Below are 23,953 nucleotides of genomic sequence, written 5' to 3'. Positions count from 1 at the left end.
GGGCCCAGATTTGTTGGCGTTGTTGGTCTCCCTGTCCCCTCCAGGTCTTTCTATACCTCCACTCTTCCATAAGACTCCCTGCACTCTTCCCAAAGTTTGGCTGAGCCTCAGTTTCTGCTTCTATACCCTGCTGGGTGGAGTCTTTCAGAGGACATCTATGGTAGGCTCCCATCTTGTTCCCCCTCGTCAACTGCTTCTTGTATCTATTCTATTTGCCCTTCTGAATGAGAATTAAGCATCCTCCCTAGGGTCCTCCTTGTTATTTAGCTTGTTTGGGTCTGTGGATTGTAGTATGGTTAACCTGTATGATATGGCTAATATCCGCTTATAAGTGAGTACATGCCATTCTTGTCTTTCTGGGTCTGTGTTACTTCACTCAGGATGATCTTTTCTAGTTCCATCCTTTTGCCTGCAAATTTCATGATTTCCTTGCTTTTAATAGCTGAGTAGTATTCTACTGTGTAAATGTACCACAATTTCTGTATCCATTCTTTGGGTGAAGAAGATCCAGGTATTTACAGATTCTGGCTATTATGAATAAAGCTGCTATGAACACAGCTGAACAAATGCCCTTTTTGTATAATGGAGCATCTTTTCTTTAAGCACTACAAGGGATCAAACCCAGGGTCTTATGCAAGCTAGGCAAACACTATTAGTTAATCTAATTGAAGGTGAGTGTGATACCATAGGCCATAGTAGGACATAAGAGGTGTTCTCCGAAACAAACAGGAGGAACTTGTTGTGTTATCTGTGAAGGTCAAATTCCTGAAGAAATTCGGGGAGGGGATGATGTCAGAGATAGCCATCAACCAGCTGGGTGTTTTTGAGAGATTTATTTTCGTTTTTACTGTGTGTGTATGTGCTCGTGCATGTGCGTGTGCACCTGCCAATGCTCTTCCTGGCCGGAGGAGGAACTGTGTCGGAGCTGGAATTGCAGGTAGTTGTGAGCTGCTTCAAGTGGGCTCTGGGTCCTCTGGAGGACAGGAAGCTCTCTGAGCCAGTCAGCCATGACACTACCCTTTATGGCGACTCTTACGCCTAAACTTTTCTAGTTCTTTTCATTTTATTTTAATTTCTATAAAAACTTTTTAAAGTTGGAGGATGAGGGCACACATCTTTAATCCCCGTACTTGGGAATCAGAGGCAGGTGGATCTGAGTTCGAGGTCAGCCTGGATTTATAGAGGGAGTTCAAGGACAGCAAATGCTATACAGAGAACCCTGCCTTGGAAAATCAAACCAAATCAACCCCCATATTTTAAAATTTTATTTATTTTATTATTTTACTTTAATTTTATTTTATTGTGTATGTATGTATGTATAGATGCATGCCATGTGTGTGCCTGGTGCTCTCAGAGGTTAGAAGAGAGTTTGAATACCCTGGAGCTGGAATGACAGATGGCTGCCGTGAAGGTGTTGAGAAATGAACCCAGGTCCTCAGCAAATGCTGTTACCCACCCAGATCAACCCCCAGCCCTTTATTGTTTTGAGACAGTGTTGCTATGTAGGCCTTGTTGGTCACAACTCATAGCAATCCTCATGTTTGTATCAACATGTCTGGTTCAAAGCCTTCCTTCCTTCCTTCCTTCCTTCCTTCCTTCCTTCCTTCCTTCCTTCCTTCCTTCCTTCCTTCCTTCCTCCCTCCCTCTGCCTCATCTTCTCCCCACCTCTCTCTGTGAGACAAATCTCACCATAGAGCTCCATCTATCCTGCAGTTCACTTGAACTCAAAGAGATTCACCTGCTTCTGCCTCCTAAAAGCTAGGGTTAAAGGTGTGTATCACTACATCCGGCTCAAAATGGTTTTTAATTGAGAGCCCAAAGATTTCAGATATGAGGTTACAGATTTATATATGTTCTGGGAGAAAATGTAAACTAAAATATCTGAAAACAAAGATATAAAAGAGGTAGAAGACTGTAAATGCTGACCTTTAACAGTTGGAGCTTCCGTCTCAGAAACTGGCTCTGGCTTTTCTTCTCCGTTAGATTCATCAACTTCTGCCACTGTGGTTAACTCTGGCTCACTCTTGTAGAGTCTGTAGTCCGGACCCTTGAACGGGAGACACATGATTGCAGCAACACAAAGCTACATGCTCACCACTGCACCCGACTAGGCAGGAGGCTCGGTGCTAGAAGCACTGTCTACACACAGGATCCTGGGCTCAAGACCCGGCATCGGTAACTGAGTAGAAGGAGTAATTCCAAGATTTTTAATTAGTAAAACTTAAGAATATTCCTAGGGACAAAGTGTCTTCTGTGTGTAGGTTTTGAACCAAGGGTGTTGTAGGCACTCTAAAGATTTATTTATTTGACGTATATTAGTGTTTTGCCTGCGTGTTTATAAGTGCACCGTGCACCCCAAAGGTGTACCTGCTGTTGGACTTCCTGGAACTGCCATTCCAGATGGTTGTACATTGCTAAAAACAGTGAACCAAACCTGGGTCCTCTGGAAGTGCAGCAAGGGCTCTTAACCACTGAACCATCTCTCTAGCTCCTCACATGTACTTTATTACCCTATGCCATCCTTTTGGAGGCAAGTTTCATATAGCCTAGGCTTGCCTTGACCTCTTGATCCTCTTAACCTTCCAGCCACATTCTCTTTCATCCCCACCCTGTCTTTAGGTTGGTCAGACTTATGATTCTCCTGCATCTGCCTCCCTGAGTGCTGGGATGACAGATGGGTGCCATCATACCTGACCCAAAGTCAGTCTTAGCATGGTCAAACCAAGGTCTAAAAGTAATCATAAAATCCAATAAATTTTCATCTAGATGTAAGTCTGAATAAGTAAGGTTCATCTCAAAATAATTTCCTGTGAGACATTACTTTATTATTCTCAAAATTATCTATGTTCCATTTTTTTTTTCTTTCTTGTTTTTTTCTTGGAGACAGAGTCTTGCTTTATAGTTCAGGCTGGCCTTGATTTCACAATCCACCTGTCTAATCTTAGGCCCCTTACTCTCCTTCTCGCTTATGAATCCACTTCATTTCTCACTGAAGCCCTCATTTCCAGTTCCAGGCAACACTGTTCCTTGGCAGTGCCTACGTCCTTGCATGGTTTTCCTAAATTGCCCATCTCCTACCCCATTTTGCTATTTTTCTGTTTTCTGGTCAAAATATCCTATTTGCTTCTAACACTCTGAAGTGGCAAATTTAAAATATGGCTTGATCAAATGTGCAAAGTAACTACTTTATGATAAATGAAATATTAAAATTATGAGAATATTAAAAATGAGAATGATAAAAATGTAAATTGGAAAAACAAAGGGTAATGTTATATGCAAACAAAAAAGCACTAAAAAATGGAGTTATAGCAAAAATAAGCTAGAGTATGAAATAAATGAATTTTCAACAATGAGAGGGTATATACGATCATTCTGTGGCTGTTTCAGCCACTTACACAGTGAGATCCATTTCTTGGATATCCTTGAACTTGAAGAATCTTCTTTTCTTCAGGCAGATGCACGGGGCCCCTGCTATAACAGAGCAAGGAGCTGCTATCACTGGGCAGAGGGGGGATTATGGGAGGCTGCTCTGTAAAGTCATAAGACCGAGGAAGTGGAGGCCGAGGTGGGACTACTTCCTCTTCCTAAAGATTGTAGAATAGTCACCTTATTTAGATAAGCAGATTGGATTAAGCATTTCTAAACTGTTTTCATTGCTATGTTAACTTAAAGTTACTTTAATATAATTAAAGGGACACTGCCAAGCCAAAAGTCTCACATTGAAAAACCAAAACAAATTCGCATGGTAATCAATAATGGGGTTTCAAATGCCATATCTGCTTTCTCCTACATGTATGGGGTAGCTCTATCTACCCAGACAGATTACTATGTGAAATTACTGTACTTCATTGAAAAATCAGAAGAAAAAAAAAAGCTGGCTAAAAAAAAAATATTTTGGCTTATAAACAAAACTGAAGGCCACAGATTTTTTTTTTTTTTTTTTTTTTTTTTTTAGCTAGGTTGACAGTATCTCTTTGTTGTTATAATTTCTCTATGGCATGCATGATCAAGCCAACTTTATCTAGCAACCATCCTATAAATTTTATCAAATATAAGAAGCCATGATAAACACTCAAATTACTCAGAAAAAGTACAACAATGTTAAAGTTCTAACAGATGAAACTAGTCAATAATTTGTTTTTTGTATTTAAGGAAGAAAAATAGTATTAGAAAGTACTAAGTCACCAAATTCCTAAGTCAGTAACATTTCAAGATTTAAATAAATGATCTAAATATATTTAAAATACATTTTTCTTTTTCTTTCTTTTCTTTCTTTTTAAACTGAGATAAGAGTCTTGCTAGGTAGCCCAGGCTACACACAAATTTGCTATCCTCCTGCCTCAATCTTCCAAGTACTGGAGTTACAGGTATGCAGCACCACTCCAGGCAAACTAAAAAAAATATTTCTTCCAGGAACAAAGAAGACTTAACTACTTTTAATTTTATTTGTTATCACTTAAAATCAGCTAGACAAACAAGTCAAACTTACCTCACTTTTGTACTTAACTGCTGAGAAAGGCTTTGATCCTGCCAGACCTACTGGGAAAATAGAACACATAACTACATGTGTTAACAACAACTTCCTTTCTTCTTCTTCTTCTTCTTTTTCTTCTTCTTCTTTTTTTGAGATAAGAGTTTTTTGTGTAAAGAGCCTTGGCTGTCCTGGACTTGCTCTGTAGACCAGGCTGGCCTCAAACTCAGAGACCCACCTTGCCTCTGCCTCCCAAGTGCAGGAATTAAAGATGTCGACTGCCACCACCATCTGGCTCTACATACTAAACTTAAATCAGTGTGGGGGGCAGGCGGGATGGCTCATTGGTTAGGGGTACTGGCTAGATCTTTTGCACCTGGAGGCTCACAACTGTTCGGAACTCCAGTTTCAGGGGATCTGGTGCCCTCTTCTGGTCTTCATAGATGGCACACATTACACAGACAACACGAAGGCAAACAACTGTACGCATAAAATAAAAAAAAAAAAAAAACACCTTAAAAATAAAAAAGAAAGGATCCATGGAAATAGGTTTCCTTAAGTATTATTGGTATAAACAGTAATCTTCTATGAGAGCAATCTGGCCATAACCTTTAAAATGGAGTATGTACTAATTTTTCACACTGTGGGTGCCAGTGGGTACTAGCAAATATGTTCTTTTATATGTCTAATGATGCCTGTTACAGAGCGACTTACAGACAGAAACACAAAACAGAACTCCAGAAACAGGACAGGTTCACAATATGGAAAAGGATAAAGCATAGTTAATCCATAGAACAGTCACAAGTAGCTATTATTACATTTGGGAGGGAAGAGCCAACAAGATCAGTCAAGATGCTAACAGCAGCAGAATCTGGACTCACTGGTTAGAAACAATCAGGCTATTTATTTATTTATTTAAAATGTTTATTCATTATGTATACAGTATTGTACACCTACACACCAGAAGAGGGCACCAGATCTCATAGATGTTTGTGAGCCATCATGTAGTTGCTGGGAATTGAACTCAGGACCTCTGGAAGAGTAGCCAGTGCTCTTAACCTCTTAGCCATTTCTCCAACCGCAGGCTATTTATTTTTAAACCTTGAAGATATAGTAATTTATTTATTTAGATTTTTAAAAAATTATTTACGCTTATTTTATGTGCAGTGGGGTTTTGCCTGCATGTATGTCTGTGTGAGGGTATCATATCTTGCAGTTACAGACAGTTGTGAGTTGCCATATGGGTGCTAAGATTTGAACTCAGGTCCTCTGGAAGTCAGTGCCCTTAATCACTGAGCCATCTCTCCAGCCCTCACCTAAATTTTCCCCCCGCTACTGAGAAGATTCAGAAGTGAAGAGTTGCTAAAGCTAATCATAGACACAGAACAAGGGTTTTGTGTGGCTGTGGCTGTTGAAATTACTGCATTTATTAACTTATGCACCCATTCAATGGCACAGAGTGGCTGTTTTCCAATGAAAAGCCATTAAAATGACAAATTTAATTATATCTTTTCATTCAGACAGAGCCATGTAAAGCTGACCCACCTGTTTCTGAAGAGCCTCTTTGTTGTTTGTGTTTGCTCAACCCCTCCATGACATCTTGAATTCTCCACAGTTCTTTCTGAATTTGTGCCCGCTGAATTCCTGCCGACTCGCTCTATCAGTAAAGACGGACAGGTCACTGTGGGGCCTGAGTGGGACTGTCTTCTACGGACTCATGTACTGGAACACTTGGTTTCAGTTGCTGCAGCTTTGACGGAGGGAGCACACACTGGGTGGGAGCTTGGAGAAGCTATAGCTGGGCTCTGTGCTCACCCTGTCCTTCCTGTGTGCAGGCCAGCAGCCACCTCCTCCTGCCATGATGGACCCTATCCCTTGGAATGGTGAGCCAGAATATGCCCTTTCTCCCCCAAGCTGTTTTTTGTCAGGGTTTTCTACTACACCCACAGGAAAATAACTAATTCAACAAGTTACAAAAGAAACAAAAATAAAAACAAACCTCAGTTATATGTTCCATTAATTACACAATGAAAAATTAGAGCCACAGAGGATTAAGTCCCTAGGATATTTACAATAACGCACGTGAACCCATGATGTTGCAAAGATAAAAGGGAAAGCATGAAGAGAAGAAAAAACAAAACAAAACAAAAACAAACAAACAAAAAAACCACTGAATTTCTATGATATAAGTGTACTATTGTACATGCTTTCAGTATGCTTTGCCATTATTTGTGATTCTAGAAGGCACACTCTTAGAAGGGACTATAAATGGAAAACAAAGAGGAAAAAGAACAAAACCCTTTCTGTGGCTAGGTAAAAACAAGCCCCTGAGGTGAGAAGGAAGCCACAGAGGGTTCTGGCTCTGTCACCTACAGGTCAGGCTTCCAGGGTTTCACATACACAGCCAACAGTGGGCAGTGTGTTTTTTTTGTTTGTTTTAAGATTTATTTGGTATTCTGCCTGCATGCCCGAAGAGGGAACCAGATCTTATCATAGATGGTTATGAGCCATGATGTAGTTGCTGGGAATTGAACTCAGGACCTCTGGAAGAACAGCCAAAGGTCTTAACTTCTGGGCCATCTCTCCAGGCTCAGAAGGCAGTGTGCTTATTTGCCCAGTATACACGGAAGGCCCTCAGCACACACCAGCTCCAGATTTAAGGACGAGTAACTATTGTGTACTCGCCAGCAGTTCCGGTTGCTAGTTTGTTGCCTTGGCAGCTGTGGATGCGGCAGCTTGGGAGGAGAGTTCATACTCAGTATTTCTCAATGCCCAGGATCACCTCGTTCCAGGCTTATTCTACAGGGCATGATGCTACTTGTAGTTTCATGATTCACCAAAAGGCATGGGACACATCCTGAGGATAAAGACTCCTGCACTACTTTCTAAATTCTAGAACATTAAAAACAAACAAGCAAACAAAACACTTGGCTGGCAGAAGTAAATAAATGTGTTTATAGTACAAACATTTAATCACAACTACTTTTATTCTATTCTGGTACATTCTTATTTTTAATATTCTGTATCATACCTTTTAGGTTAAAGTCATAGTTATAAGACTCTATTACAACCATATGATCCTTGTAGGGAACGACCCCACATTGAAGTGGGGTTACACATAGCTCACAACCACCTCTAACACTAATAAGTCCAGGGGATCCACTACTCTCCCCTGGACTCCAAGAGTACCCACATATTTGGCACATACAGTCTGAATTTCTGTTCTATTGCTGCATGATCAAGGCAAAATCTTACAAAAAGAAAACATTTGATTGGGGGCATGCTTACAGATTCAATGGTTGGTCCCTGATCATCATGGCTGGAAGCAGACAGGCATAGTGCTGAAGGAGTAGGTGAGAGCCTGTGTCCCGATCCACAGGCAGACACACGCACACTAAGCCTGCTGTGGGCTTTTGAAACCTCAAAGCCTACCCATGGTAACACACCTCTTCCAGCAAGGCCACACTTCCTTGCAGAAACAACAGTAACTCAGACTGTGTGTGCCACATATGTGGGCACTTTGGAGGCCGGAGGAGGGCAGTGGATTCCTTGGACTCAGTTTTGCAGGTGGTTGTGAACTACCTGTAACCACACTTCAGTGTGGGGTCTCTAACCACCTGAATCTGTAAGCAAATGCTCTTAAGTGCTAAGCTATTGTTCCAGCCCCAAGAAAAAATATTATTAAAAATATTATTTGATAAATAGGTCTGGTGGGGCACATTTATAATCTCAACATTTGCATGAGTTATAGTGAGGAAAAAAAAAAGAAACGTGCATATAATGAACAATTCTGTATCAGTGGTCACAGAATGATATGTGAGAGTATTAATCAAACTTATAGGAAGTGCTGAGAGCTGAGGTGAGTACTGAGAGCTCACTGTTGAGAGCTGAGCTGAGTACTGAACGCACAGTGCTGAGAACTGAGGTGAGAAGTGAGAGCACAGTGCTGAGAGCTGAGCTGAGTACTGAGCGCAGAGTACTGAGAGCTGAGCTGAGTACTGAGAGCTCAGTGCTAAAAGGTGAGCTGAGTACTGTCAGTGCAGTGCTGAGTGAGCTGTGCTAAACAGCAAAAAGCACAAGTACTTCAGAGTTCACCAGGGTCCAGTAAGGTGCAAAGGTTTTATAGAGGGGCTGGGAACTTCATGGAGAGTGAAAATCCTGTCACTAGACTCTTGAAGGCTTTTCTTCAGAGTCCAACAGCAGGAGCTGCAGAGGTAGGCTGCAAGCAGACTGTCTTTCCTACCTGCACTTCCCCCAGGCGATCAAGCTGCTCTTGCATCTGGTTCCTGGTAACAGTCACATCATATTCTAACTTGTCATATTCTCTCCAGGCTCGTTCCAGCTCCTAAAAACCAAAATGTTTGTTATTTTAAAGGGAACCCACGCTTCAATGGCAGTCTCTGCATACTTAAAACCTCCCAAGATTTCAGAAAGTTGTATGCTTTATTTGGGGCAAAGTAAAAATATCTTTGGCGGTGCTGGAGAAGGAAACCAAGAACATAGTAAGCAAGTGTTTTCCTGAGTTACATCTGCAGCACCAAAACAGAAATTTTGGTAACTCACTCTCCTTTACCGTTTCCTCTTTTTCAAGACTCAGTTCATTCAGAGAAAGCACATGGTGTTATTTTAGTCTGCCTTATTTTATTTAAGCTCCTCCAGTTCCATCTATTTCTGTGCAAATGTCATGAATAAAATTGATGGTGTGTATGTATGATGTTTATTGTATTATGCACGTCTAGGCTGGTTCTATTTCTTAGCTCTTGTGACTGTTGGCATCAAGCCTGCATGAGTATGTGTCCCTGTGGCGAGCGCAGTTAGTGTTCTGGGTAGACACCCAGGAGGGTGGTGGTATAGCTGGCTCATCTGCTAACTCATCTGCCTAATACGTGTGTGGTCAGTGCTTGTGTGCATGGCTGCACTTACAGGTCAGAACTCACGAGAGCCCCAGGGAGCTGTAGAAGCAGGCAGATGTGAAGCTCCCCATTTGGATGCTAGGAACTGAACCTAGAGCCCAAAGCTATGTCTTCAGTACCATTTTTAGTCTTTTTCAGCAACTTCCAGACTGACACCTATGCAGCAGTGTAATCCTAGGCCGTGATTCCCAAGGGTTTCTCACACCCTGCCCTGCATTTGCTGTCCTTTGTTTTCTTGCTACTTAGTCTTTTGCTACTTGTTTCTCCAAATCAAACAGAAAAAGTCTTGAAAAGTCTTACAATTCTTGCTGAATTGTAGAGTAAGGTGGCACACACTTTTAATCCTGACATTTGGGAGGTGGAGGCAGGAAGATAAGCTCATCCTCAGCTATAAAGTGAGTTGGAGGCCACCCTAGGGTGAGATCCTGCTTGAAAAAACAAAACAAACAAACAAAAAAACAACAACAAAAACAAAAAAACAAGTTTCCCTTTAAGCAAGTTTTATAATCAATTATATTTATTCTTTAAAAAAGTGTTTATTATTATTTATGTTTAGGTGCCTACACAAGTCAGAAAAGGGTGTTACATTTCCGTAGAGCCAGAGTTCCAGGCAGTTGTGAGCCACCTGACGTGGGTGTTACGAACCAAACCGATGTCAGGAAGAGCAGTAAGTGCTCTTAACCACTGAGCCGTCTCTCTAGCTCTTTGACTTTTCCCTCTTTCTTCTTTCTTCCTTTCTTTCTCTCTCTCTCTCTCTTTCTTGCATGCTTGCTTGCTTGCTTGCTCTGAGACAGGGTCTCACTATATAACCCTAGCTGGACTTGACCTTGTAATGATCCTCCTGTCTCAGCTTCTAGAGTGCTGGGATTATAAATATGTGTCGCATACCACACCTAGTTGAAAAATATAAAAAAGCTGGGCATGGCACCATGTGACTGTAATCCCTGACACTTGGAAAGTTGAGTCAGAAGCAAGGAGCCCCTAGTAACCTCACTAGACCCTGTTTAATAAAAATGAGGCTAGGAATGTGGAGTGTAGAGTGTTTGTCAAGTATATGAAGGGTTAGGGTCAATCCCCAGTAGAAAAAAAGGAAACAAAACAGTGAAGTTTGTTTATGTGAATATTCAGCAGACTTTTATGTGAGTACAGAAATCTGTCTCCTTTAATAAAAATTTCTCTAGTAATCTTCTATTAAAAAACATACTCACATTTTATTTATATACTTATTTATTTGTGTGTGCTTACGTACATGGAGGTCAGAGAACAATTTTCGAGAGTAATTTCTCTTCCAACATGTAGGTTTGGGGGCTCAAACCTAGATCATCAGGAAGCAAGTACGTTTGTAGCCTACGCCATCTTGCTAGCTTTTTTGTTTGTTTGAACTGTGTGTCTTGTAATTTGTACATATCACAGGAACAGAAAACATAAGTAGAGGACTTCTGAAGGCTCCTGGAAGGGAAATGAGGCTGGGAACCTCAAGGGACAGCAGAATCCAGGCCAGGGTAGGGCGGTGCCTAATCTCCCTTGTGCAAAAATGTTTTCAAAGTCATAGGACACGATGGCCTAAACCTTTTATCCCAGTACTTGGGAGGCAGAGACAGGTAGGCTCTGGGAGTTCTAGGCTAGCCAGGGCTACACAGTGATGCCTAAAAGAGGAAGGGGAAGGCCAGAGAGACAACTCAGTGGTTAAGAGTGCTTGCTGCACCTGCAGAAGACCTGAGCTCAGCTCCCAGCACCCATGTCAGGCAGCTCTCAACTGCTTGTAACTCCAACTCCCTCTTGTGGCTTCTTCAGGCATGTACCCACACACATAAATTAAAATAAATCTTAAAAAAAGAAAAGAATTCATAGCAGGGCAACTGTCTACAGACTCAGCAAAATGTAAGAACATCTCATAGGAATCCCTATCTTTCCTAGAGAAATGAAAGGAACAAGCAGGTGACTGGCAGGGGATTGCCAGTGTTAAGACAAGAAAGCCCCACATCCTGCTGGGTCTACTGTTTCCATCTTTACCACAGCTTTTCACACACAATGTGAGTGGGAAGTGATGCACATCTAGAGAGCAGCAAGAAAAGGGGCTATATTGCTGCTAGCTTCTCCCCAGCCTCCTGTAGGTGGATGCAAGCTCACACTGTTCTGCAGTCTCAGTTACCTGGGGAGCTGAGACAGGAACATCGTTTGATTTCTCAGGATCATAGCAGATCCCATATTTAAAGCCTGGTAGCCCACACCTGGGAGGTAAAAGCAAAAAGTTCAGGTGTTCAAGGCCATCCTCAAATAGATAAGCAGTTAGAGACCTTCTCCAAACAAACAAAATAATGTAGCAAATTACATAAGTATAATGCTAAAAATAGTTAAGAATGGACTTTTTATAGGGTTTTGATAAGTAGTCCCAGGCTAGCTTTTAACTGGCTGTGTAGCCCAAGTTAGCCCCAAACTTATGATCACCCTGTTGGGAACACAGGTCTGCTAAGGGTCACATTATGCTAAAGTTAGTTTTGTGGAGCTTTATGGCCTCCCAGTAAGGGGACAACATCCTCAGAACTGGAGCTGGGTCCCCCGAGAGCCTAAATATTGCACTGTGATACCTGGGGCTCACATCTGAGCCAATGCCACGAGGTAACTGGAATCTGAAGAGATTCTACAGAAATCTAACACAAATCTAAATCTATTCAGTTGCTGAGTACCAAGGATGAGTGCAGTATGCTGTGATGAGTGCCTGCAGCCGTCCACTGTAGCACCATTGCATTTATGTATAGGCACAAGTGATGTCTGTATCTATGTGGAAGGATGTGTCTTAGCTCACCAGGTTCAGAGCCAAGTATCGTGACAAATGCCTGAATTCTCAGGACTACTGGAGTGTGGACAGGAAGATGCTGAGTCCAAAGCTACCTGGACTACACAGCGAAAGTCCGGAAAAACAAAGGCTGGCATGTAGCTCAGTGGCAGAGTGTTTCCCTACGATGTCCAAGACAGTGGTTTTCTACCTAGCACCCATCAAAGAAACAGACAGAGGGACATAAACAATTATTTTCCACTAAGACCTTGTCCCTTCCGCCTAATAGCTTTCTCTCGAGGATCTCAGGTAGGTCAAGCAGGCCTCTAACTTGAACTTATTATATAGGCAAGGATGGATGAGCTTGAATTTCTGATCACTCTGGGATGTCAGGCTACTGTGTCTGGTTTTTATGATGGTGAACTGTGCACTAGGCAAGCACATTATCAACTGAGCTTTACTTTACCACAGGCCCAGATACAGTCTTCTTTTTATAATTAACTTATCAGTGTATGGGAGCAAGCATATACACTGATAAGCTAATTATAAAAAGAAGACTGTATCTGGGCCTGTGGTAAAGTAGATACCACTACACTTAAGCAAGTGTATGGGAGCAAACACTTGTGTTTTTCTCTGTGTATCCTTGGCTGTCTGGGACTCCCTCTGTAGACCAGGCTGGACTAGAACTCAGAGATCTTCCTGCCTCTGCTTCTAGAGTACTGGGATTAAAAGCGTGTGGGATTAAAACCACTGCCTGGCTAATAAAATAAATTTTTTAACATATTTAAGAATTTTTTTTGTGTGACTTTACCTCAAAAATGAAAAGGAAAAAAAAAAAAGAATTTCCATTTGCCTACACAAGATGCAAGAGTCCTTCCCTTGGTGAACATGGGCCTCATAAAGAAAGGAGAAAAGCTCAGCCTACAGAAAAAGCACAACTTGTTTTTATGTCCTAAACACAAGCATTCCAACAAGAATTAATGTTTGTTTCCTTTTTCTTTTGGAGGTATGATCTCACTGTGTAGAACAGGCTGCCCTTAAGCCTCTAGTGGTCCTTCTGCCTTGGATGCCTGAGTGTTAGTCTTACACGGGTGTGACACCATGTCTGGCGTAACATCTCTTGTGAGAACAATCCTAAAGACAGCCCCGCAAACTCAGAGAAAAGACAAAAACATGTAGTATTTAATATTTTTGTAGTTTTTTTGATACAGTGGCTCTGGTTGGCCTCAAATTAATTCAGATATCTATCTGCCTCTGCCTCCTGAGTGCTGGGATTAAGGGCACATGTCACCCCATCAGTTTAAATGAGCCTTCCCTTCCCCCCGGAGACAGGGTGTGGCTTCTAAGCCTGGATCTCTGAGTGTTGGGATCGTAAGGGTATGGTGCCATACCTGGCTCTACTACTGACCGAGTAGTAGAACTTCTTAAGAAGTTCTCACTACGTTGCAGAAGCTGACCCTGAACTTGTTCCACTATCAGGCAGGTCTTGAACTTAGTGATCACCATGCCTCAGTCTCCCAGTACTGTGACAGCAGGCTGTGATCCAGACGGTCTCTAGGAAAAACTACGCACTCACCGCAGTGGCTCTCGAGAGCTCCCGACACGTGCTCAGCAGTCCGTTCTGCAGGTCATCCCTCTGCAGCACCACAGTTTGAATGGCAGCTGGGTTATCTGCGTTCATCTCGATCTCTTGGCTGGCTGACAGCAAGGCTTGCTCAAGCGTGTACTGTTGTAACAAAGAGGACTACACTTAATGTTCTGCATCAGTGAGTTAATTCACGAAACTCTGGCTACCAGTGTCCTCATAATCAGCACAGGCAGCAACATCAACTGTAGATAGTAAAGGGAATCGCCCTACTTTCTCCTTGTGGAGCTGCTGCAGCTTCTCCTCCAGAGCACGGACCACTTTATCCTGTTCACACAATCTGCTTAATTTTGCCTAGAAGAGAAGATGTCTTTGTTAGCAATTTAAAGTCTTTCCTGTAATAAGGGGAAGGGAGCCATTTCAAACAGTCAGAGACTACCTAATTAATAAAAAAAAATATTTTTTTAATTGAAAAAACTTTATACAATACATTCTGGTCACATTTTCCCTCTTTAGCACACTTTTATTTTAATCAGAACAATGGAAAGTAAGAGATTTTGGGCAGGGAGTGTAGTGTATGACTTTACTCTCTGGAGGCAGAGGCAGGCAGATCTCTCCAAGTTAGAACCCTGTCAGGTCTACATAGGGAGACCCTGCTTCAGAAGGGGGGCAGGGAGAAAGTAAGAGTCATCAAATACTCTGATGTCTTTCCTCTTCTTTTGGCTCTGGGCACGGAGCCCAGAGTCTCAGGAATGCTAAGCATACGCTCTACCTCCAAACTACAGCCCTAGTGGAAACCATTTATTTATTTGTCGATCTGCACGTTTAGTTGAGACAAAGCAGTCTTTCCCAGTCTAGGCTGGCCTGGAGCATCCTCAAGTCCTCCTGCCTTAGCTAGGATTGCAGGAATGTACCAACATGATTCCTGACTCCACTTTTACAATTTCCTAAGAATAGTTGGGCATAACGGTGTACGCCTTTAGTTCTAGTGCTGGAGAGCCAGAGGCAGGGGGAATCTGAGTTCAAAGCCAGCCGAGTCTACAAAGTGAGCTCTGGGGCCCAGAAATACTTACATCAATATCTACTTCTTCAGGTCTGTATTTGTATAATGTGCCTCTACATTCATCTTGTGAAAGCTACAAGAAAAAGATGCCATAAAGCAATTTTAAAAATCCTATTTAAGTAATGTAGACAATCTATAGTAAATACTTTAAATTTCTGCCAAAATGACGGTGTGGCAAGCTGGGATTTTAATTATTTTTACACTTCTAGAAATTTAATTCAAGCACAAACCGTCACAAAAGTAAAGAAACATTTAGCAGTGATACGATATGCCAGATACATAAGAATGATGCCAAAGCAAACTTGTCAGACAACAAACTGGCCAAACAAAATTAATATAGCACCTTCCGTTTTCCACTGTAAAGACAAACAGTATTTTTGATGGAAAACGGACAAACACAACCATAGCAGCTGCACTGAGTCAAATGTTTGCATCAGCATGTCCAGGGAAAGCGTCTGTTACGGTGCAGCTGTGTGTGCACTCAAACCAACATCTTAGCACAACCGCATCAACGAGACCTATAGCACACTGTGTACATATATGTAATATAAACACACATACACAATAGAGACTTATCTTGTTCTTCTGTCTTAAGAACTAAAAGATAATGAGGAAAAGGGTGGATTTAATTGCAAAGAGGAAATCATTTGAAACCTCATAAACCTGAAAGCCTATGCTTTAAGTTATGACTAAACAAACTATAAAAGAGGTTTATACTTGTTGGCTGATTTATATATTGTAAACACTTCATATTTTTGTAGTGTTGGGAACTGAACCCAATGCCTCATGCATAACTGTCAAGCACTCTGCAATGGAACACATAAGACTTCCAGCCTTGTAAGGAATTAGTTTTCCGTGTATTGAAACATCTTTTAATGTTCTTCTAATCGTCTTTCAGGCACATGAACCCTCATTTCTGACTGTGCTTACCAAGAGTTCCACAGCCATCTCAGTCAGTCATACCCAGAGCACACCACAGCCTCTGCAGGCACCATTTCACTCTCTCTCTTGTCTTTTGATTTTATATTGATTGCTAGACAGCAACAAAAACATATTAGGCAAAATTGAGCTGGACCTTATTGTATGTTTACTAAATGGCACATTTTCCCTTACTGTTGGTTCAGGAACACTACTCCCCAATATAGTCTACTTTGGGGAGCTGAATTCTATATATATACATGTACAAATCCATTATGTTTGATTATATGATCCCTCTGTTAAGATACGCTTGACCGTGATAGCTTTAAAACAAACAGTGGAGAATGCTAAATGGATCTAGAAATGTGGAGATTAGAAGGTTAAAAATTCAAGCATTGCAAACATACAAATAAATCCCAAATTACATTATCCATCTTATGACTTTACATACCTCATGCAAATGGATCGTGACTATTTAAGGTATGCAGAATGATCATTAAACCACAGGGTTGTATAGAAATAAATATTACATGAAAAATGAATTTGATGGTAAAAGAATATATCTACTACTGTACGTAAAGATCAGCCAACAGCATCTGCACAAATGGCAAATGCTTTTCTAGACTAAAGCACCTGAATCCAAAGCAGCTTACACTCTCTCCTGGAAAGGGACAGAGCAAGCTTTAAAATGCTTCTTTCCATGACACCAACTGGAAAAGGCCCAAATTATGGTTTCTACACTTAGAAGAAATTAAAGACAAAAGGCCTTATGCTATTGAGATGTTCTAGTACATTTTGCTTCATATTTAAAGTTAAATGCAAAGCAGCTTTACTAGTCCATGACATGGGGATGTGGCTGGAGGAGTGCAGTATCTAGCTTACAAACAGGAGCTGCAATCACAACCTCCCAAGAGCTGGAATCACAACAGAATGGCACTAAACAGCAATAGTATTGTGCTTTCCTAAATCACAAAGAGACCCCTACCCCAGAATCAAAACCATGCTCCTCCGAAAACCTTTTTGTGTGTGTGTTTATGTGGGTGGGTACACCCTACCACAGTGCACATGTGGAGATAAGATGGACAGCTTTTTTCCCCTCTACCTCGTGGGACCCAGGGGTCCAACTCAGGCTGTGAGGTTTGGTGGCAAGAGCCTTCACTTCAAGGGCTACAGCCAAGCCTGCCCTGTCAGTTCTTGGTTTCATTTTCTTCTCTCCCTCTTTTCTGTTGTGCTGGGGATGGAACCCAGAACCTGGCAGTGCTGGCAAGTGCTCTTTTCACTCAGCTTTAGTCTTCCAATGTTGTGTTGTTGTTTTTTTAATCTTTCACTAAAACCGGCTTGGTATTAAGTAAAAATAACATTGTTAATTAAAATTCAATTCACAGTGCTGGGCATGGTAAGGAAGGTGTTTAATCCCAGCACTTAGGAGGCAGAGGGAGGTAGATCTTTGAAGCCTGCCTGGTCTATAGTAAGTGCCAGGAAAGCCAGAGCTACATGGTGAGACTGTCCAAAAAACCACCCCCACCAAACAATACCTAAAATTAAAACTAAAATGAGTATATAACAACAAAACCAAACAAAACTCAGCCTTTAAAATCCCTTGTGTGTATGCATGCATAAATATAGACATATATGAGTGCAGGTGCTGGAAAAGGGTGTTCAATCCCAACTTGTGAGCTCTGGCAACCAAACCCAGATCCTCTTCAAGGGCAGTATTCGTTCTTAGCCACTGAGCAATCTCTCTGGCCCCAATTTTCTACCTTACCTTCCCAAGTGCTTGGGATTATAGGTGTGAAACATCATGCCTGGCTTTGGAAATAAACTAAAAAAAATATTATTTATTATAGTTTATTAACTTTATATCCCAGCTGTGGCCCCTCCCTTGTCTCCTCCCAATCCCACACTCCCTCCCTCTTCTCCCGCTATGATCCTTCCCTAGTCCACTGATATGGGAGGTCCTCATCTCCTTCTATCTAACCCTAGCCTATCAGGTCTCATCAGGACTGGTTGCACTGCTTTCCTAGTAAGGCGACTCCCCCCTTAGGGGGGAGGTGATCAGAGAGTCAGCCACTCAGTTCATGTCAGAGACAGTCCCTATTTCCCTTACTAGGGTACCCACTTGGAGACTAGTCTATGGGCTACATCTGAGCAGGGGTTTTAGGTCCTCTCCATGCATGGTCCATGGCTAGGGTATCAGTCTATGCAGGGACCCCAGGGCCCAGTTTGTTGTTGTTGTTGTTTTTTTTTTTTTGGTTGCTCTGTTGGCCTCCTTTTGGAGCTCCTGTCCCCTCCAGGTCTTTTAAACTTTTAAGTTTGACAATATATATTATCCAACGAGCTGGAGATTTAAGTTGGTACAGTGCTTACCTACCCTTCCTGAAGTCCTCAGTACAATCCCCAGGACCAAATGGGCAGAGCCATATATGCCTGTAATCCCAGCACCAGTGGGGAAGAGGCAGGGGCTCACACGTTCAAGGTAACCTTTACTTGAATTCCTGGGCAGCCTGAGGAACATGAGACCTCTCAAAAACAAAAGTACAATTACCAGCCATACATGGACTAAACCTTTAATCCCAACAACATTGAGGAGGCAGAGGGACAGGAATACCGGAGTTCAAGGGCAGCCTGGCTACATAATGAGTTTCAAGCCGGCATTACATAGTAAGACCCTGTCTTAAAATAAAAAGACAAACAATGGAAAAAAAAAAAAAAACCTACCACATAAAACTACCAACCAAGAAACCACCCAAGCAAATAATGCTTATAGGACTACAGGTATTTGCTGGCATGTGTCTTTCAGAAATGTTCATTAGGTGAGAAACTTCACTAACAGTCACCCTTCTCTAAAGCCTCCAGCAAAAGTGTACTACATAGAGGGACAAACAAATTCAGGAGATTTCAAAAGATCTGATGCAGGGCCTGGAAAGGTGGCTCATCAAGGGCACTGGCTACTCTTCCAGAGGACTTGGGTTTGATTCCATCTGACCCAGGGGCTCTGAAGACCCCTTCTGGCCTCAAGGACTAGGTGCACATATGGTGCAAACCAACATCCACACTCATTAAATAACAAAATAAGATAAACCTTGATACTTATTTACTCTTAAACCTTAGATCCTTTTCGTTTGGTCAATTTGGAGAAAACCAGATATCTAGGTGAGTTTTCAGGAGGGTACCTTGGACAATATGCAAATTCAAGCAGTAGCAGCCAGGTGTGGTGGCCCACGAGTACAGCACAATCCCAGCACTTAGGAGGAAGCAGGCTGGAAGATGGCTCAGTGGGCAAAGCACCTGCCTCTGGGCCTGCGGACCTGAGCTGGGTGCTAGAGATGACAGAGTAGAGAGGATGGAGAGAATGGGACCTAACAATCTGTCCTCTAACTTTCACATGTGCACCATGGAGGATTATACACACATGGACACATACATGAAAAGGTAAGATGCCACTTACGTTCTCTTAAAGTAAAGCTGTTTAACTTTAAATATTTAGTATTTTGGTTATCTCTAGAAAATTAAAGATGTTCCAGTCATTAGACATACTTTAAACATTTTGAAAACTGGGCCCCATGGTAGGCCTCACCTCTCAGTCCTGCTACCTGACTTCAAGCACACTCCAAAAATGGAGGTGCCTGGGCCTTTGTGGCTGGTGCAAGCTCACGGGTGTCCTTTTATTAGGTGCTTCTCACATTTGAAATAGGATCTACATTCATTTTTCATGTTGGTTAACTCTTTCATCTTCATTATGTTTTAACAATCAATATTTTAACAGGCTGTTGCCCAGAGAACTGTAGGGTGCTGAAGGGGAAGAAGCTGATGCTGTTGAACACAGAGCCAAGGACATTTGGACCATGGATAAATAATAACTGGAAACAATGGAGAGAAACATGTGACTTCTTTTGCAGATCTGCAGGTTACCAAGGTTCCTAAATCAAAGCCTGCTAACTCCCCAACACGTTGTGAATGAGCAAAAGGAATAGGGTAAGGAGATTACCCTTGTGATAATAAAGAAGAACCAACAGCCCTACTGTGTTATAACTTGGCTAGGTTCTACTTCATTGATACAGAAACCTCATAATCACCTCCCACATAAACAGAAGGTACTAATGCTGGAGTAGGAGAGGGTTGGAGGGGGTGCACATAAAAGGAAACAGCTCTACAAATCCTTCTCCCTGAAATCCATTTGTAATGCCTTCAGAATTAATACACGGACACTGAATAGCTCCTGCTAAGTGTACTGCAGACCTCCAAGTATCTATCAACCACATGATGTACACAAAAGCTTTAGGAAGATGGCACACAGTAGTCAAGGGCGAGTGTTCAGCAAAGCCATGCTAAGGGTACCACAGCATCTTGGGCAGCGTGGATGAAGTGTGGTTTCCCAAACAAACAGAAACAAAAGGTAGAAACACTGATGTTATGAGGCAAATCTGAGGATAGACAAGGCTGTCACTGAGGGGTTTTGCAGATGACAATGCAATGTCATTCAGTGTCCAAGACCTTACTTGTTGGTACAGTTGTGGTCTTAGCGCCGAGTTCTCAATCATTGTGTGAACCATGGTGATAATAGGTTCATTTTCTTTCATCTATTTCAAATCAGGAGGAGCATACAGCAAACATCAGTTTACAGCACAGGTAGATTTGAAAGACGACACTGTAAATATATCCTCTACTTTAGTATCTTCCTAACAGTGCAGGTGCGTACATTTCACCCCATGGTTGCACACACTTAAGATATATAAATATAGAAAGCTATAAACACACCAAAGGTTATAAAATAAACCTGACTTGCAATGCTACAGTCATATTTCACTTTAATCAATATATCCAATTAACTTTTACATATATTAGCTGATAAAACATTAATATACAAAGAATTTAAACTTTCTAGAGGAGGATAACCTATGAATTCAGAAGGAGAAAAATAATTGTTTAATTTTATTCAGTAACAAAACTCAGTTCTTTATAAGGCTAGTCAGAAGAACAAAAATAACTTATTTCTAACAGTTATTAAAATTTTATAATAACATCTTTGTCACTTAGATAATATAATTTATTAAAATTGGTCTTGATATTTTCATATACTCTTGGGTTTTCTCAAAGTATTATGGCATATGTAGAATCATTCAAGGGCATTTAAAATAAAACTTATTTGTCAAAGACTCAGTAAATTTCCTTAGTTCCTGCTATGGTAGGCTGAAAGCATGACTCATATTTCCAATTATACTCTAATTCATTATTGCTTCTACAAAAGCAGTTTCATGCAGCAGGCTTTGTAGTTAGCTAGAGCATTCAAAGGACAAGCATTCTGATATGGAGAGAAACAGGCCTGCTGTTTATCACTGCAGATATGCTTCTCATCTTCCACATATTAGAAAAGAAGTATTTCTGTTCTCCCTGGGTTTAAGGTGTGCACTGCCCACTGCATTTGCAAAGCACATGACTATCCTGTAGTAGAGGTCATAAAAACCTCACCGACTGCAGCACTGCAACCAGATTTTACTTCTTCAATGCAGCTGATCAATGACTATCATATTATATTAGGATAGATGATAAAGCATTGCAATGTTCAGGTCAATCTAAAATGTGAATCAAAAGTCTATTTAGAGTAGTAATCCCTCTCCCACATACACTGGAACCACTGGACAAGATTCCCAGGCAACTCTTATGAAACCTGAGGATCTCTGTGTAGACACAATAATCCAGTCATGGGGCAGTCTGCTCTAAAAGGCCCTTGGACAGAATGATTCACACCCTCCTTGGGATCCTACTCACTTTTTGCTTTCACTGTCAGATATGAGAGCTACAGATGAGAAGTTCATTATTGAGAAGGTTGGACCTATGCTGGAGACCTAACTAAAATGTGATTAAGATGCAAAAGAGATGTTCTCCACCTCCCCATGTCAGCTTATCCTTTGTTCTAATGTGAGAACACACCCAGCGCTTATGTGCCTTATGTATCCTGTACATGTGAAACCAACCAATGTGTACATATGCCAACTGCCTCAGGGCAGGGGCAGCTTGTCTCCGGGGTAGCCCTAGAGCACTGCAGGGTAGAGCCAATCTCCTGTCTAGTTCCTCTGGGTAATTCCCCAGTGAACCAGAAAAATTGGCCCAGTTCTTGTTCATCTGTCAAACTTTAATGGGATGAGACCTAGGGTACCTATGGTTGTCATTCCCTGTTCATTTTGTTCTCAACTTGTTCTTAAATTTCCCAAAGTAAACTTTTTGCAAACAAGCCCACATCAAAGAAGTTCATACTACAAGCTCTGCTTTCTGACAGAATATAAAAGAACACAACAACAAGCAGAAAATTGAAGAGATAAACTCATAGTTGAGAGAATGTGAGGAAAGAAACTTTCATGAAAAAAGGTTAAGACAGGTGAAATAGTTACCAACACAGACCAGAACAATCAGCCACAGTAATGATAATCAGGTAGGCACTGGACAGACCAAGTTAAGCGATCAGAGGACTGACAAGTGGGCATTAAGTCTACACTCAAGAGTTCTATCCACCCTATGTCTAGTTAGTTTTCTTAGAATCCTGCCATTATGAACCCTATTCTACTCAAGAACTTTTTGGGCTTCAACTTCCAAGCTCATATATGTTGGGGATGGGGAAGAGGGAGAAGAGTAGAGAGGGAGAAGGACAGAGAGAGAGATGGTGGAGGGTGGGGGAGAATATGTTTCCTCCAACACTCCATTGTGCAGAAGAGCTTTTTACCTTTACAATAGCTTCAGGCAGCCCCCCAAACTGACCAGATTTACCAGACCCATCCCTGTCAGTGGAAACAGTAAAAGCCAAGAGTCACGTAGAGGGGCCAAGTTGCAAAAAAGAGACTCTATGCTGCTTGGATGAAACAGAGACCAGCTGAGCTGCCTGGAAGAGGTCTAGGCCAACAGAGGCTTCCGGAAAGGACAGTCTCCAACCTGTTGAGCTGCATGCAGGCTGGGCAGTGTGCTCCAGGTTCTCTGCTTTTGCAAATAGTCACCTATGCTGGGGTGGGCTTTGGTGATCCTTCTGCATCTGGAAGAAACCCCTCACTCACATTCCTCTAAGTAATCACAATAAAACTCACTGATTCACCAAGTTGAACTTTGGTGATACCTTTAAGTATTACAGTTCTGAGGGGAAAGGTTTCCCCCGCAAGCTCTGAAAAGAAAGACATCCTGGTAGTAGGGAGCCAAGAAATACCCCAAGGTCATACTGTGCAACAAACCTCACAGCAGGTTGCCTTCGCTGGTGTAAGAAGCAACAGGGAACTGACTGGGAAGCAGGCTTTACATAAGGTTTCTCGCAGGTGTGTGTGTGTGTGTGTGTGTGTGTGTATTTCCAGGGTGGGGACTGGTGGGGATATCAAGTCCTGAGCTTGGGACGAGCCCAGGGAATGGTGGTTTTCTGAACTCTTGAGTTTTTTAAAACCCAGAAGTGAGCTCAGAATTTTTACCCTCTATAGTATCCATACTTTGGCTTGCCATAGGCTCCCTATCTGGGGTTAATGAATGTGTGTTACACATCCCCAGAAGAAGTTTTATCATGTAACAGGGAGAGGGACAAAGTAGAAAAAGTGAGAGGGAAAAAGAAAGGGAGAGAAAGAAGATAGGAAGGGGAGAAAGAGGGATGGGTAGGATACACACACACCCCTCCCCCACACGAGAGGACTCTATAAAACAAAACAACAACAAAGAACAGATTGCAGGAAGATCAAAGTCTGCTTGCCTATGAGACCCACGTCTCAAACAAAAAGGAAGAAAAAGAGAAAAGAGATGGTGAAAAGAACATCAAGAGTAGACATGGGGGCTGGAGAGATGGCTCAGTGGTTAAGTGCACTGTATATGCTCTTCCAAAGGACCTGGGTTCAATTCCCAGCACCCATATGGCAGCTCACAACTGTGTGTAATGCTGTTTCCATAGGATCTGACACCTTCACACTAATGCGCATATAATAAAATTAAATAATTAAAAAAAAAAGAGTAGCCATGAAGGGATACCCATGAAGGGGAGACAGTCCACAGCAAGTTAAAGGCACTTGCTGACAATCCTGACAACCTGAATTTGTTCCCCATGACCAAGGGAAGAATGTACTCTGACCTCCTCACTAACTCTTCTCTCTTGTGCATTCATACACACATTCACAATAAATGTAATACAAACATTAAAGGGGTAAAGATTGATTCAAGATTATTTAGTTTTAGCAGCAAGGTATAAGAAGACACCATTAAGACTAGTTTG

At 41.8% G+C, this 23,953-nt stretch overlaps 1 protein-coding gene across 32 annotated transcripts in view; it reads right to left on the bottom strand.

The window, feature by feature from the left end:
* Positions 1 to 23,953, bottom strand: part of Plekha5 (pleckstrin homology domain containing A5) — a 184,414-nt gene that overhangs the window by 16,917 nt on the left and 143,544 nt on the right. For 7 of the 32 annotated variants that reach the window (XM_060384348.1, XM_060384336.1, XM_060384343.1 and 4 more), the window contains 10 exons: positions 20,226 to 20,306; positions 15,370 to 15,405; positions 14,819 to 14,881; positions 14,019 to 14,099; positions 13,737 to 13,886; positions 8,715 to 8,816; positions 6,017 to 6,128; positions 4,490 to 4,539; positions 3,396 to 3,584; positions 1,927 to 2,047 (listed from right to left, as the gene is read on the bottom strand). In XM_060384348.1, the coding sequence (XP_060240331.1) occupies positions 1,927 to 2,047; positions 3,396 to 3,584; positions 4,490 to 4,539; positions 6,017 to 6,128; positions 8,715 to 8,816; positions 13,737 to 13,886; positions 14,019 to 14,099; positions 14,819 to 14,881; positions 15,370 to 15,405; positions 20,226 to 20,306 (985 nt within the window). Of the gene's footprint in view, positions 1 to 1,926; positions 2,048 to 3,395; positions 3,585 to 4,489; positions 4,540 to 6,016; positions 6,129 to 8,714; positions 8,817 to 13,736; positions 13,887 to 14,018; positions 14,100 to 14,818; positions 14,882 to 15,369; positions 15,406 to 20,225; positions 20,375 to 23,953 lie in introns of those variants that run through there. The other 25 variants (XM_060384346.1, XM_060384351.1, XM_060384347.1 and 22 more) reach the window with 13 other exon arrangements.

This window comes from Meriones unguiculatus, chromosome 5, assembly GCF_030254825.1.
Source record: "Meriones unguiculatus strain TT.TT164.6M chromosome 5, Bangor_MerUng_6.1, whole genome shotgun sequence".
Classification (NCBI taxonomy): domain Eukaryota; kingdom Metazoa; phylum Chordata; class Mammalia; order Rodentia; family Muridae; genus Meriones; species Meriones unguiculatus.
This window is presented reverse-complemented; position numbering and strand designations above follow the sequence as displayed.